General features: G+C 49.5%; 1 protein-coding gene across 1 annotated transcript; it reads right to left on the bottom strand.

Annotated features, from left to right (window-relative positions):
• Positions 1-842: 842 nt before the first annotated feature.
• Positions 843-14,717, bottom strand: LOC113833666 (sialic acid-binding Ig-like lectin 15). Its single transcript, XM_027397957.2, has 6 exons — positions 14,666-14,717; positions 6,943-7,002; positions 6,200-6,583; positions 5,165-5,536; positions 4,134-4,164; positions 843-2,538 (listed from the first exon to the last, which is right to left on the bottom strand). The coding sequence occupies exons 1-6, from the start codon at positions 14,715-14,717 to the stop codon at positions 2,412-2,414; spliced, it is 1,026 nt and encodes a 341-aa protein (XP_027253758.1). The 3' UTR covers positions 843-2,411.
• Between the last annotated feature and the right edge of the window lie 520 nt (positions 14,718-15,237).

Below are 15,237 nucleotides of genomic sequence, written 5' to 3'. Positions count from 1 at the left end.
CTGTTGGCCTGTCTAGTGTGACCTTTAAAACCACAGATTTATTTTGGTCATTAACTCTGACATATTTACTTCTTACTCATTGTTGAATATTTTCCATGCTTGTATGAAGGACACATTTTTGTATAATGGTGAGAAACTGGAAGACGTGAGAATTAGTTAAGTGAAATTCTGTAAATAAAGGACATTGTGATTTATCCATGCTGAGCCTGTCCCATTGTTTTCAGCAAGTTGGTTGGCAGGCCTTTAAAACATAAATCACATTAACAGAACTTTTAAGTTAGTTGATTTGTGATGTTGAGAATCTTTTTTTAAAAAAACTTCGTTACAATGCTAAGACCTCTAGTTTCAAAGAGAAAATTTGTGTGTTGGGGGTTTGGTGGTTAAGTATTAGTATGTATGGGGGAGGCCATCAGATACAAGAGTTCTTGATAGCTGAAACAGCTGTAAGGTTGCCTTGACCCCTGCAGGAGGAGGGCCTTGACCCCCACAGGAGGAGAGTCTTGCAGTTGAACAAAGGCTCACAAGGTACCTGATGAACAGAAATGTTTGAGGTGCTGAGAGGCAAGGGTGTCTGGCAGAGCCCAACCTGGATTTGCTCAGGGTCTGCCTTGGAAATCTGCCTTTGGTGTTGATGTGCCACAGTTCCTGCTTAGCCTGAGGTTTGTGGACACTAAAGGTAGATTTGGAATCCCCCAAGCTGTGGATAGATATTGTAGATTGTTAGTTAAAGATGTGTTACATTTGTTGATGCTATGGGATATTTAATGATGCAAAGATGTGTTGCATTCATTTGTGTTCATTTGTTTAACTCTGTAAAGCTGTGTTACTTTGCTTGCCTAAAATACCTGATTGGTCTAATAAAGAGCTGAACAGGCCAATAGCTAGGCAGGAAAGGTGGGGCTGCCAGGCAGAGAGATTAAAAAGGAGGAGAGTCTAGGGAAGGGAATGAGGAGCCAAAAAACGGAGGAGAGGAGGACATCAGGTGTCAGCCCACAGCCACCCAGCCACCCAGCCAGCCACAGAGTAAGATGGAAAGAAACATATATAGAAAAAAGAAAGCTAAAAAGTCCAGAGACAAATGAAGTTAAGGAGAAACAGGATAATTTAAGTTAGAAAAGCTGGCTAGAAACAAGCAGTAATTCATATAATTCTCTTGGATATAAAAACAGTTGCTAATCCACATTGTAACCATGTCCCTATCTTTTCCCAAGGCTCTTGCTGGAGACGCACTAATGCTCCCCTCTGCAGGGAGGTCCAGATGTCAACTGTGATCTCTTAGCTGCTCTTGCTGGATCCTATATAACTTACAGATAGCTATGAGCTGTCATCACTCATTTGCCTTGGCTGAGGCTCTGGTACCAAGGAAAGCCTGGAAGCCCACTGCCCTCAAACTATAGAGATGGCCTCCAGAAAAATATGGTCTCTTTAGTCTCCTGTCTCGTGCTTACTTGGTCCCAAGTATACCTCTTCTTCAATAGGATCAGCAAATGAACACTGAAGTATAAATAAGGAAAGCACTTCTCTTGAGGCTAACCTGGCCACACTCGGACAAGTGGGGAGAAATTGCCAGTGCTCTTGGACTTTGCACATCCTAGGAGGGTTACCCTGCAGAGAGAGGTCAGAGCCACAGCTGCCTTATTCACTAGAACCTAGGGTCCCTTCAAGTCTCCCAGTTCTTGACATAAGGCTTTCGGATGCTTTGAGGCAATGGGTCTTCGGTTTCCTTCTCCTGGTGGGTCCCAGCTCAAAGCAGTGTGGATCAGCTGATATGATCACAGCTGAGCAGAGGGCTGTGGCAGTTACTGTGGAGATCTCAGGAGGCTCCAGGCCTCTTCTTGCTATCAAGTTTCCAGGCCTTGCTGTTCCTCTGAGCAGTTTGCACAGCTCTAGTCCCAGGCTTGTTCCCTGGAGTGCTTTGTTCCCCAAAGGCTGAGCAGGGCCACACTTATCTCAGTTCTGCATGTCCAAAGGCCCCATTCAGATCTACGGGTTCCTCAGTTCCTGACAAGCTGACCAGTCATGGAGCAGCTGCGTCTCAGAGATGTGAAGAAAGTGTCCTGTGGTGTCAGTCAGAGTAGGCTGGAACCTGGATCTCCAGACCTTATGGCTAGTTTCCTGTCTGCTTTACTATAGTTCTAAGTAAGAAAAAAAAAGGGGGGGGCAGTTTTCCCAGAAGTTTCATGCTGAGGCTCAGGTGGATATACATATACATATACATATACATATACATATACATATACATATACATATACATATACATATACATCCAGGTTGTTGGCTCCACTGGCATAATACTGCAGGACTCTGAACCTCTGTGAGCAGGGTCCTGGATCCCCTAGAAGTTGCCTTGCCCACAGCTGCCAAGAAACCTGGGAATTAGGAGCTATACAGGTCTAGTCCAGTACTGTTCTTCATTTCTCATGGTGCATGATTGGATGGTGATGGCCAAGGATTTCCTCAGAGCAAAACCGTGGCAGCTGGTGGCCTGGGGGATTCATCTGGTTCAGATTTTCATAATTGGACTCATGAACCTGAGACCTGCAGACAGGAGACAATTGACTTACCACCCAATATTTGGCGAGGTCCTTGACTTCCCAAGCTGTCCTAGTAACAGGTCAAGGAAAACACCATATAGGAGGCAGTGGAGCCAGATGCAGCAAATCTGATTAATATAGGACAGGAAGATGTCGTAGGTGACAGCATCTCCAACCATGCTCATCATTTCCTACAAAGTGACTTTGTCAGGGGCTTCAAAACCAGCTCCATGTCCCCAATGTCCCCAGGGCTGACTGCTTTCCAGACACCCACACCTCCAACCTCCCCTCAGCTGTTCTAAGCACAGCACACACCTTTCCCTCACTCTCCTCTTCCCTCCCATCTCTGTGACCAGGGTTTGGCTCCAAACTTGAGTGTCCTCTTCTCCTCCCTTACCCTCAGAGAGCCTCTTCCCTTGGTGATGTCAGGACAGAAGCAACAGCAGCCTCCTTCTGAGTCTCCCTCCAGGACCCCTCCGTTCAAATGTGAGCTCTCACACAGGACCCCAAAGCATTCTGACTTCCACCGCACTCAGAGTGTCCCCCAACCTTGCCAGCCCACCCCACATATCCCTCCCTCCCTCCCTCCCTCCCCCTCCCTCCCTCCCTCCCTCCCTCCCTCCCTTTCTCTGCCTCCCTCCCTCCCACATCCCACCTGACTTTTCTACTTGCAATTTCCACTCCTGAGGTACATATCCCTACTACCTTGGCCACCCTAGGCTCCAACATTAGGTGTAGTCTCTTTGGGGCTGTGTCTTCAGAGAAAATATTCTGACCTAAAGGAGTCACAGCCAACTGGCCACACACCGGGGCTCTGCTTCTTCACCAGGTTCAAGTCCTGTTATAACTCAAAGATCTCAGATGGTCTTGCTACATGATTGTGAAAAACTGTACACCTTTTTTTTTTCTGTCTCTTTAGCATCCAGATTATTGCCTGTCATACAGTAGATGTTCATTAAGTATTAGGTGAGTGAACTACAGGTAGTGCTGTGACTTTGGCCTTGTTGTGGCACCAATAAAAGGAACGCACATATGACAGTTTGTCAAGACTTGAGCAGGCAGCTGGGAAGAGTCAGGTACCTCGGCCAGCACCAGGCAGAGTGCTCTAGCATGGAGTTCTTTCTCCTTCAACATGGGCCTTTACTAGGGTAGACACCAAAGAGGAAAGAATGGACCCTGGGTTAATGTCTTTCTAGATCTCTTATCTAAGCCAGGTTCTTGGTGAATTTGTTTGGGAAGTGGCAGTAAACCTGGGAGAACCAGTCTTCCTACAATGGCATCCTTATAGGGCTAGCTTTTCTAGAATGCTGGGAGAAGCAAAGGGAAACAGCTTGGTGGTATTAACTTTTATAGTCATGGACACCAAGCTTCTTGTGTGTTGAGTCAGGGTAACAAGCTTTCCTGGCCTACTCTGTCCCAAGAATGGTGTGCTGGATGGAAGGGCAGGGTGCTTTGGCTATGATGCAGGGCCTGGTCCTACTACCCTAACCTTGCCCTATGCCTGTTCTTTCTCCTCTTGATACCAGTTGTGAGAAACTGGCATCCCTGGGCCAATGAGACTAGGCAGGGGTGGGTGGGAAGGGCAGTAATTGTACTTACTGTGGAGGGGTGTCCTGTGTGACCAGGTGATCTGTGTGAGGGACACAGAGAAAGAGCATGTGTGATTTTTTACTGTAGCCTCCAACCTACCCACCCCACTGTGAGAAGGGGTCCCCAGGAAATGTGCAACAGGCAGCTAGCTGAAGTGACTGTGAAGCTTTAATCTGATAGATGAATAGGAGTTAACTTGTGGGTCCAACAGAGCAAAGCTGCCTTTGTGAGGGAGGACCCTGAAACACAACATGATCTTTTAAGTTTGAGAAACCAGTAAGAATGGCAGGATCACAGCAAGTTTAGCAGCTGGGGCACTGAAACCAATTCAGCTCTTTGTCTCTGGAGAGTTCAAGGCTAATGTTATTGGTCTGGGAGCACAGAAAGGCTCTGAGAAGCACCCTCGGGGTGCTCATCAAACAGATGTCCCATCAAGGTCAGGGACAGCAGGCCGAGAGGCTTTCTAAAAGAGGTTGAGTTCCCCAGCCAGGTGTGCCATTCGTGTCTTCCAAGTTCATGTGCCCTTACAGTTTTTGACTTAGTTCTCACCTCACTTATTAAGGCCTCAGAATAGCATGATGTCCTCTGCCTTCTACGGTTTCCGGGGTGAGTCGGGGGTGGGGGGTAGGTTACTGCAAAGCTCTTTGGACAAAAGTCTCCCCTTCGCGCTGGCAGGGAATCACATCCTGGCGTGTTTGAGTCCCCAGCATGGTGGTGCATAACCTCAGTACTTCAAGATGCAAGTTACAATGTAAGGGGAAGCCTGAGGCCTGACGTTTATGGGACACAGATTTGTGGTATGGTGTTAACTGCTATGGGTGACAGTCTGTTTGACTCTGCCAAAAGCAAGGTACTTTGCAGAACCACAGCTCATTGCAAAGAGCCTCAGGTCCCACCTCCGGGGCTCCAGGCAGAGAAGGAACTGAGCTGGTGCAATTGGAGAAAGGATGTTCTGATGTGCCATGCCAGGTAGTCCGCCAGAAAGGAGAGAGAGCCCCTGTCCTCCCCCTGGCACCCACCCAAATCTGGAATGCACCCACCTAGTCGATTGCGGGTGGCGCGCGCACCCAGAAAGCCAAGCAGCAGCAGCGCCTTGAGGCCCAGCGCGCCCAGCAGGAGAGCCAACGTCGAGACTCCGGGGGCCCCGTGGAAGCGGAACAGGTAGACGCTGGCCTCCGCGTGGCCCAGACTATTGGCTGCCGTGCACGTGTAGCGGCCATCCCGGGTCAGCGCGGGCAGCTCGGCGGTCACCTGGTAGCCGTGACCCTGGCCCCGTATGGCAGCCGAGCTGTTGTCCAGGGCGGGGCCCGACCAGGAGAGGGCAGGCGGAGGCTCCCCCTCGGCGGTGCAGAGCGCGTGGAAGGCGTGAGCGGGGCCTGGCAGCACCGAGATGTTGACGATCCGGGGCGCAGCTGCGGGGGGAAGAAGACCGGCGTGGGTCACCAGGCAGAGGACAGGGCCCCGGAAGCGTGAGAGAGGCGGCGGCTTGGTAAGGGGTAGCGACCCCAAGCTGGGCTAGGGAAGTGCCCAGAGAAGAGCTGAACACCTGGGCTCCAGGCTGCCTGGGTCCTATTGCAGCCGTGGTCATAGCAAGCCATTTGTCTTCTTTGCCTCAGTTTTTCTGTGTGTAAACGGGTGATCATAATTGCCTTTGTTTTATGGGATCCCTGAGATTTGGCAAACTAAATGCTTGTGTGTTGCTTAGACTACTGGGCTTTTTGCAGCTGATGCTCACCCAATGGTCACGATGCAGGGAGGGTGCCAGTTGCAGCAGTGTTCTAGGAACAAGGGATGTGGTGGGGATGGGGTGAGAAATTCTTCAGGCAAGGTGGCGTGCCTCCTACTGCACCCCTTGCCATCTTTGAGATTGTTGGCTGCTTGTTTTTCTCTCCTTCCTTGCCAGCTACCGGTGTTTATGAGCATCGGAACACTAACTACCAGCCCCTGCCCAGCCTTTCCTGGAATCTGAATTCTGCATTTCTACCAAGTTCTCAGAGGCCAGCACCCAGTACGCTCTCAGGACAGGGTTGCGGGGAAGCTGGGCCCCACGCCCCTCGACAGCTAGCCCGCCTCACCGGTCACACGCAGCCGGATCCCGTGGCGGCTCTCGTAGCGGTCGTGGGCGTCGCCTGCAAACTCCACGCGGCAGAAGTAGCGACCACTGTCCGCCAGGGCGAGGCGCTCGACGCGCAGTGACAGGTCGTTGCGGCGCGGGTTGCCCAGCAGGCGGAAGCGGCCCTGCAGGCTCAGCGCGGTCTGGCACAGCTCGCTGCCGCGTGCTGCGGTGCATCGGAACACCTGCGGGCCCGCGTACGGCTCGCCCGCGCGCCAGATAGCCGTCAGCGTCCCGTCGTAGTGGCGGTGCGGGTGCGTGAAGGTGCAGGGCAGCATCGCCGCCTCACCCGCCTCCGCGCTCACCTCGGCAGGTACCTGCATGGACCAGCGCTGCTCCGGTGCACCTGCCGGCCAGGGACACATCAGACCTAGACCAGGGAGACTCGGTCCCTGGCCTCTGGTGACATCTCCTCTCCCTGACCACGCCCCCTCCCCCCAACAGGGCTGCAAACACTAAGACTCAGTTCCCTTGCGCTGGATCCGCATTTCCTGACTAGAGGCATCTCCCTAGACCATGACTAAGGTAAAGGGGATGGGATGGAGATTTCTCCAGACCATTCCTTGGGGCGGTTTGCCTCATTCATGGCTTGTGACCTAGTGATGGGCACAACTCTTTAGCATTTCTCCCCACCAGAAACGTGTAGCTGCTGAAACACTAATATCCTAAGATTACAAGATCTTTAAGATGATAAAAATCACTCACTGTGCGCCTCTGTGTGGAGCAAATCCCCCAGAGCATCTCTTCTAGTTTTCACAAGCGATCCTAGAGATAAGCATAGATACCTGTTACATTTTAATAAACAGAGGCACAAAGAAGTTAAATGATTGAGGCCACAGCTAGGTTGAGGCAAAGCCAGTGTTCAAGTCAGACCCTCCTGGATCCACAGCCTGCATATTAGTGCCCTGAAGGCGTGAAGCTGTGGATTCATCTAAAATTGCTAACAGTCTCATTTGTAGAGGAGAAACCGGGGCCCTGGGAGAGGACAGTGCTTTGATGCACACGTGTTGAGTGGTAGGAACAATTCCTTTAGGACCGGGGTCAGCCCAAGAGGACTGTGTCCTGGGCTGGCTTCTTACATGGCCAGTGTTCAGGAAAGACCAGAGTAGTGGGCACTGCATTGCCTTCTTGCTCTGAGCAAGGGCCATTAGACTCACTTGTCCTATCTTCTACCCAGTGAATAGTCTTATGAATGTGCTAAGGGTTGGAAGCTGAGCCCTGCCTCCAGTTCACCCAGTGCTGGCAAACCACAAGGCCCTGTGTTGTTGTGTTGCTGTGACTTTGAAGGTGCAGGTGCTCAGCCTCAGAGGCTAATCCCGGGGTGGTACCTCCCCAAGAGGAGACAGGCAGCTGAGCCTGCCTAGCCAGTGCCCTGGGGCACAGTGCACAAAAGGGACCTTTACAGGGAATAATTAGAATTGTATTATACATAGTTCCTTTCTTTATATGCACCATGCCATCTGCTCTGAAAGCATCAGAGAGGCGAAAGACAGGACAGAGATTGTTGGATGGGAGGGAGAAGGGAACTGGGATTGTCATGTAAAACAATCTTGTTTCTAATTCAAATAAAAATATCTGAAAACAAAAAAAAGAAATGTGTAAATGAAGGCAAGATGGAAAGAGAAAAAGCCAGTTTTCCCCAATGTTAAGCCCAGCACTCTTTGTGGCCAGTTAGCTGTATTGACTTCTTGGGTAGGAATACCCTCAAGACACCACTGATAGGTGACCCATCTCCCATGGAGCCCATACACCTGTGGATGGACAAGTTACTCCTGCACGGAAGCACTCCAGACCTGCCATTGCCGCAAGAGCATGTACATGCCCATGCTGGCGCTGGCAGGAGCTCCCTGGTTACTCTCACTACCTTTTCCTGATGGGAGAGGCTGGATCCTTTTCCTGCCCCTCCTCCTTTTGCCTTTCCCTTCAAACCCTGCCCCAGGCAGCCCTAGTGTGGCTCCTGCAGAGTGCTGTGCGTTCTTGTGCACCTTGGGCTGGGGTGCTGCACCTCCAATTGAGTCCTGCCTGCTGTGGGCACACAGCCAGAAGACCATCAAGTTAAACCACAGTTGTTTTTTCATAACACCTGCTTTTTTTTTTTTCCTGGCTTAATCTCTTTGCTCTGGACAAGTTGAATTACATGTTTGAAGACAAGTAGAGGGCTTGACATCTATCCCTAGTAAGAACTTGTTTGTTCAGTTGTTAGTAATCAAAGGGCTGCTTTTAAAATATGAGAAAACTGAAGATGGCGCCCATCCAGTCAGTACTTCCAGCTGAAGAAAGCCTCATCAGGTCTGTCTGTCTGTCGTCTGTCTTTCTGACAATATAGCTCAAACTGGCCTGGGATTCACTGTTCATTTCAATCTGACTCAAACTTAGTCCCTTGCTGTAGCCTCTCAAGTGCTGGACTATAGGCATACACCGCTATGCCCTTCTGATTTTGTTGTTGAGATGCAGTCCTACTACATGTGCAAACAGGCCTTGGACTTACAATCCTCCTACCTCCTCTTCCTAGAAGCTGGGATTATGGGTGTGCACCCTCAGCCCCTACCTCAGTTTCCCTGTGCTTCCTATCCTCTGTGACCTTAGCCTGTTTGATCTTTGTGTCTTTCAGGCTCCTGGGGTCAGGCACTGATTGCCCATGTATTGTCTGCTATCGTGCATTCATCAATCCAGAAAATGTGTATTGGATACTTCCGAAGTCTGTGCCAGGTGCTGGCCTATGAACTGTGGAGACAAAGATGAACAGGATACCCTATCAGCTTGCTGGAGCTAGATGGAGAAAGATCAGTGAACATGTAATTAGGCTTTACTCTGCCAGGTGCCCTACCAAAGGATACAAACAATATTGCCTTTGTCTGAACATGGTTCCCAGCCCACTTTCACTCACCGGCTCCCTCCTATTCAACCCCTGTTCTCTGTGGAATCACCCACGTCAGAATATTCTTCTTTGTGTCCCAAACCTGGCTATGGTGTCTTTCCCTTGCACCCTGGGATGAAAGGGGTCAGGCAGTCAGGAGGATGGGGGCTTCTGTAGAGAGTATACAGGGATTGTGTATAGTGGGCAGGAGTTGTAGAGTCCATCAGAGAAGAGGTACATGTGTGCAGAGCCCAGAGAATGTAGGGAATTCCACTAAGACCTGGGGCAACAGTCTGTGCATAAGGAACAGGAAAACCAGGCCATAAGGTATGACACCTAGAAGACATGGCAGTGTGTGCCTACACCCACAGCACTCAGGAAGAGGGGTATTGGGAGTCCAGGCCACTCTAAGCTACATAGGGAGTTCAAGACACATGGAACCCTGTCTCAAAAAACTGGAAAAAGAAAGGATGAGGCATGGGCATCATAGAGGCAGAGAAAATGTGATGGGACATGCAGGTCAAACTACTGAAGACAGGGAGTTTCTTGGGGGGTCATTCCTCATCTCATTTAAAACACACAACAACCCCATGAGATGTCATCATTGGCCCGTTTGAGAGAAGGGGAACTAGGACTTGTAGAGCCCAAAGTGACTTGGCAAGGCCAGTTGGTAACCAACTAGTAACAGCCTTTGTCTTGCTCCTGGTGGTTTTGCCTCCCGTATTTATATTCTTACCTTAACCTCCAGGCTCAGTTGCTTAAGAACAGTTGTAAAATAGTCTCTTTTATTCTCCATGGGAAAATCTTCTGTTTATTTGATTAAACAAAAATAAAATAAGCCACATAGAAACAATTCTAAAGTCCAAAAAAAAACAGCTTTTTTTTTTTTAAAGGCTGCAGTAGTGTTTTAATGTTGTATTTTTTTTTAAATTTATTTTTCAAGTAAGGGTTTCTCTGTGTAGCTTTGTAGACCAGGCTGGCCTCGAACTCACTGAGATCTGACTGCCTCTGCCTCCCAAGTGCTGGGATTAAAGGTGTGTGTCACCAACACCACCAGGCCTCCCCTTTTTTGGATTTTAATGCACTATTTTAAGATGCAGTAAAATATAGCATATCCTTGCTACTTCCCCAGCCTTCTACACAGACCGAGTGATACATTCAGAAGCCTCTTAGCTCACACAGGAGGTTTACAAGGCTTCCCCACTGGCTCTTCACCTGCTCATTGCTCATTGTGCCTGTGGCCGTCGATAGTAACATTTAAGGTTTTAAAGGTAAAAGTCTCTAGAAGGGGAGGGGGCTTGCAAGAAAAGAAATACACCTTTGCTTTGAAGTTTGGGGGGAAAGTCCCCTAGCTAGCCACTGCCAAGGTGAACTCTGAAATACCACAGCAATGCCCAAAGTGGACAGGGGCAGCCCGAATCCCATGCGGGCTTGTAGTGAGGGCTCTGCTGCCAGGGGAGGCATGCTGGGGGTATGTTACTTCAATTAGCTTTGCCATGAGAAAATGGTAATAGAGGCTTAACTTAGTTACTCTAATGCCAGGCAACACACCTCTGTGAGTTCCATCCAGCTCTGTATTCTAAAATGTGATCTGAACATCAGGCCCGGGTGGAGTTTGCTCTAACATACAGACCCCTCCATCAGAGGCTCCATCTTGGCTGCCATTGGCTCTTCTTACTCACTTTCTGAGTGGGTTCAAAGGAGTGACTCTCTCTTAGGCAGAGTCTTTTGGATGGGCCTGCCCAGAGGATTCAAGGTGAAGGTGAGCAGCCCTTAGCAGGTGTTGTCCAGAGAACAAAGACATTTGCTTTGGCAGAGGTCCTAGCTCCTGGCATCCGGTGACATTTACCATTGCCTCTGGCGGCTCCTGACTGCCTGCTAAGAAGTGGTAAGAATGACTCCTGAACTTGGAATGTGACACTTTCTGGAGTCTCTCTTCCTGCCTTGTGCCTGGCAACTTCCAGGGGTCACTGGGAAGCCCACATTTCTTCTTGTTGCCCAGAGTATCTGTCTGCCTCCAGTGGTGGGTCACCAAGAATGGTGACAGCATGCCAGCTTTGGCATAGCTGAACCTAGGTGACCATTCCAGCTCTGGTAAGGAAAATATAAACGGAAGAGCTAGGAAGTGGTTTCAGTTTGTAAGGTCATTTAAGGTAGCAAGGAACAGCGGCTGACATTCACCAAGCCTGGAAGGAGTCCACAGAAGCAGTGAAATCACAAAGCAGAAGTGATATAGTAAAAACATTGTTTACAGGAGGAAAGCTGTAGAGCTATGACTCACCAGGACCTTGTATCAGGCTGGGTGACAGGTGCTCTGCTAAAAGATACCCTAGAGCTGAAGTGACCAACCTATAGTGCCATTCCAGGGAGGAATAAATCCTGAGGGTTCTGACTCATCAAGCTCCTGCATCAGGCTGTGTACCAGGTACACATGGATGAAAGCTCATCATCCTCAATGTTGTCTCGTTTCAATGGTGTCCCTTGAATGGAGAGTCAGGGGCTCCGGCCCTGGCTCTGAAATTGACTGTGAGACGTGTTGACTTGCTCGCTCCTCCATGAAATACTGTTTCAGGATGTTTACTCAAGTGACTGGGTCTAAAATTCTGGCTGGTTGGGTATGCCAGTTCTCACTGCCATGACACCATCCCTCTTGTAGACACAGTCATGAGTGCCCACCTGGTATTGTCTTCCCCCAGCTTCTAAAATTGGTCCTAGTCCCTAGGAGGCTTACGCGGGGAGATCTTAAATGAAAGGCCAGCCTGGGCTGAATAGTAAGTCCCAGCCAAACTGGATTATATGATAAGACTCTCAAACAACAAAAACAGCAATTAAGAAAAAAAAAAGAAGAAAAAAAAAACACCTAAATCTTAAAGCCAGATTTGGGTAAAATTGACAGTCCATAAAATATTTTAGAACTATGTCTAGTTAAAACCTTTTAGGTACTTAAAAGTAAGCCACTCACTAACCAGCAAACAGCTGCTAGACAAGATGTCTTACAGCTTCTTTGCAGCTGTATACCACGTGGTCCCCTGATGCTCCCCATATGCCCATCAAAGTGACCACACCCTCATAATTGTGATGTGGTTGGGATAATTTAATTCACTATTCCAGAGGCTCCCTGAAGTAGGAAGGGAGAGGAACCCAGCTGCAGAAAGTGAGCAGGGAGAGTCGAAACTGGATCAGACTGGGAAACCTTTGCTTTGGCCGCAGCTGGCCAAAGATTTCCACCAGTCCCAGTCACTTGAGAAAGGAGGTGGGACTTTGCAGGGAGTCTGTGTTGACCATCTTTGAGGTGCTGGACACAGTCACACTTACTGCTTATCAGTTTGTGTAATAAGTAAGCTGAAGTAATAAGTCACTTCAGCTGGAGTAAGGATGGGCACCATCTTTTGATGTTTCCGTAAAGGTTGCATTAAAGGTCTCCTGGGATGGTCCGGACAGGAAAGTGAACCTCCTGGTGCAGCAAGGGCCAAAGAATGGCACTAAAAAAGAATCAGACTGGCTATGGTGGCCTTTATAGAATAGTTCTCTATGGTTTGAGGCCAGGGTGGTGAATGCTGGACTGATTGAACCTCCAGGGGGGATGGCATCATGTCAGTGAGAACTGGAGTCCATCAAAGACTTGTGTTTCTGTCCCCTCTCTCCAGTGCTAACATTTCTAGTAGACCTGGAGCCAGCCCGAAGACCCCAGTTATCTGTACGGGACTGTTTTCCTCAAAACATGGGCATGCTAGCCGGGGGTTCTCAAGAGTGGCTCCAGTGATCTCTCAGGCATTGTGGCACCCAGAGGGCCAGGTTTGGGAGCAAAAAGCTGTGTTCAGCCTGGTCATTAAACTTCACTAACAGGTGCCATGTCTAGTTGGAGTATGATGCTGTTCACCAACCTTGTCCTTCCTGGCTCTCCTGACCTTCTGTTCACCTTAGCCATTATCTCTTTGACCTTGTAGGTGTCAGAACAGCTTGTCAGTGGAGAAAAATCAAGAGGAGGAAGATGTGGAGAACAGGAAGTCTATCCTTTAATGACAGGCCTAAAAGGTTCCAGAATGGGTGAGTCTAAGGAGTGTGAGCAGAAGGCCCAGTTAGTCTCTGTCTCTCTTCAGAGATGCCCCTTAACCCTGTTTCTCCAGTCATGTGGATGTGATGTGGCTGTGGACATGTCCCAGTCACCTAAGCTAATGGAGAGGCAGAGTTGCAGGTTGGTCCTGGCCTGCAATCAGTGCCCACCACAGGGTCTTGTTCATATAGCTGGTTTCTGTCCTGGTCTTCAGGGCAGTTCTGGTTCTGCTCTGCTTCTGTCTTTCTCCTAAGTAGGACTTCCTTAGTTGAGCAGAGTTTCCCACAATGCTTGCTGGCAACAGCAAAGACGTTCTTATTCAACCTCTCCATTTCCTCCTGGCCTCAGTGATCTCGGTGACAGGAACCAGTTCTATAGGGCTTATGAGAGTTAGACAACTGGCCTGCTCATAGCTTGTGAGTACCGGGGTCAGTATCTGAAGTTTATACCTGATATCAATTTCTGTGTCCTTAGCAATTCACAGATCTGCCAGTCCAGGCTGGGGTATGATTAACCCCTTAGATCCCACTTTCACAGGAAGATTTCTGAGTTGGATCCTCTGAGGAAAAAAACAGCCCTTACTGATGTCCATCTCTACCACTGTGGGATGGCAGGATAGGAACTGGAGCCACAACACCAGGGGTCATCTATCAGCTCTTTCCAGGCCCCACACCAGGAAAGATGACTGACAACTCAGAATGCTATGATGTTGGCGTGTGGCACATGGTGGTCATGCATGTGATGGCATAGACACTGTTTAGAAGTGGTTATGATAGCGATGTCCCAGGTCAGGGTGGGGGAAAGGACTGCTTGGGAGAAATGGCTTCTGAGTGTTGTCTGTGCCATTTGTCCTTGCCACTCTCAATTACCCTGGGCATTGGCATGTCCTGAGAAGGTGGCTGGCAATGTTGAGCCTTGCTGCCTGATATTCTGATTCTGAAGGTCATGGATGGGGCCAAAGAATTTTCATTTTTACTAACGTTCTTCCCTGATTCTGAAGCAGATAGACCAGGCATCCCTTGAGAAGTACTGTTCCCAGGGGAGAGTTTCCACTCACCCCACAGTGTTCCTGTTACCAGGTTAGTACAGCCTCTGTCCTTGGCCTGATTCCCCATATAGAACCATCTTCATCCTGTCCCACCACACCACAAGATTGTGGCGTCCTTGCCTCTCCTTGTCCCTGGGGCAGCTGGGTGACAGCAACACCAAAATTATGTCCAGAGCCGGCAGTTTCTTCCTCATTCTAGGGATTTATTCCCCTCACAGCAAACAATAGGGATGTGGCCTTTGTATAGTGGTGAACACAGAGGCACATGAAATCAGAGAACTGCCCAAAGACACTTGGAAGCCCAAGACAAGGCCAAGATTTGGTCCTCAGCCCTCTGTTACCACAGCCCTCTAATATATAGCTTTTCTTCTGCACAGACCAGGAGGCAGTAGGCAAACTCAGTTTTGAGGGGAGAAGACCATAGCTAAGGCCTTCTTGGTTCTGGGTCAGAGTAAACAGGGAAACTCACCCATCTGGAGGACACATGCCAAGCAGGCCAGGAGTTGGATGGATCCTTCCATGCTCTAGCGTCTGGAGACCCAGCAGCCCTCTACCCTGCCAGGCCACCACAGAGGACCCGCTTAGTGGGTGTCACAAAGGCAGGTAGTTGTGCTATGTGCTAAGTCTGCAGGCCCATTGGACTCCAAGGAAGCTGGAGGAACTGGGGAGAGGCAGCCAAGCAGCCAGCAGTGTGATTAGGCAGAACCCGTGCACTTTAGTCATGTGGAAAACAAATGGGAGGCCCTGGTGTGAGTCTCCCAGGAAGGAACCAGGGAAGCAGAGGGGAAGAAGCAGGGCCCTTGCTCTTCCTTCCTCCCCTCTTCTTTTCCTCTCACTTCTCAATTTTATCACACTGGGTGGTTTTGTCTCCCCCCACCCCCTTCCTTTTTCATTTTTGATAAATCCTGCAGAGGCTTTGTCGAAGTGCTGAGGGGCCTGCCAAAGTAGTAACACAGTGATGTGAGGTCATGGAAGGTTGTCAGGAATTGCCAGAAAAGAATGAGACTAGCATAGACTGGCAGACAGTTCTGTTTGTGACCA

The sequence above is a fragment of the Cricetulus griseus genome, chromosome 2 (assembly GCF_003668045.3).
Source record: "Cricetulus griseus strain 17A/GY chromosome 2, alternate assembly CriGri-PICRH-1.0, whole genome shotgun sequence".
In the NCBI taxonomy this organism is placed as follows: domain Eukaryota; kingdom Metazoa; phylum Chordata; class Mammalia; order Rodentia; family Cricetidae; genus Cricetulus; species Cricetulus griseus.
This window is presented reverse-complemented; position numbering and strand designations above follow the sequence as displayed.

Coding starts and splice junctions, on each gene's coding strand:
- LOC113833666 (XM_027397957.2), bottom strand. CDS start 14,717: ATGGAAGGATCCATCCAACTCCTGGCCTGCTTGGCATGTGTCCTCCAG. Junction 4,165..5,164: donor CGCCACCCGCAATCGACTAG/GTGGGTGCATTC, acceptor TCCCTCACACAG/ATCACCTGGTCACACAGGAC. Junction 2,539..4,133: donor ACACAGGACACCCCTCCACA/GTAAGTACAATT, acceptor TCCTGTCTGCAG/GTCTCAGGTTCATGAGTCCA.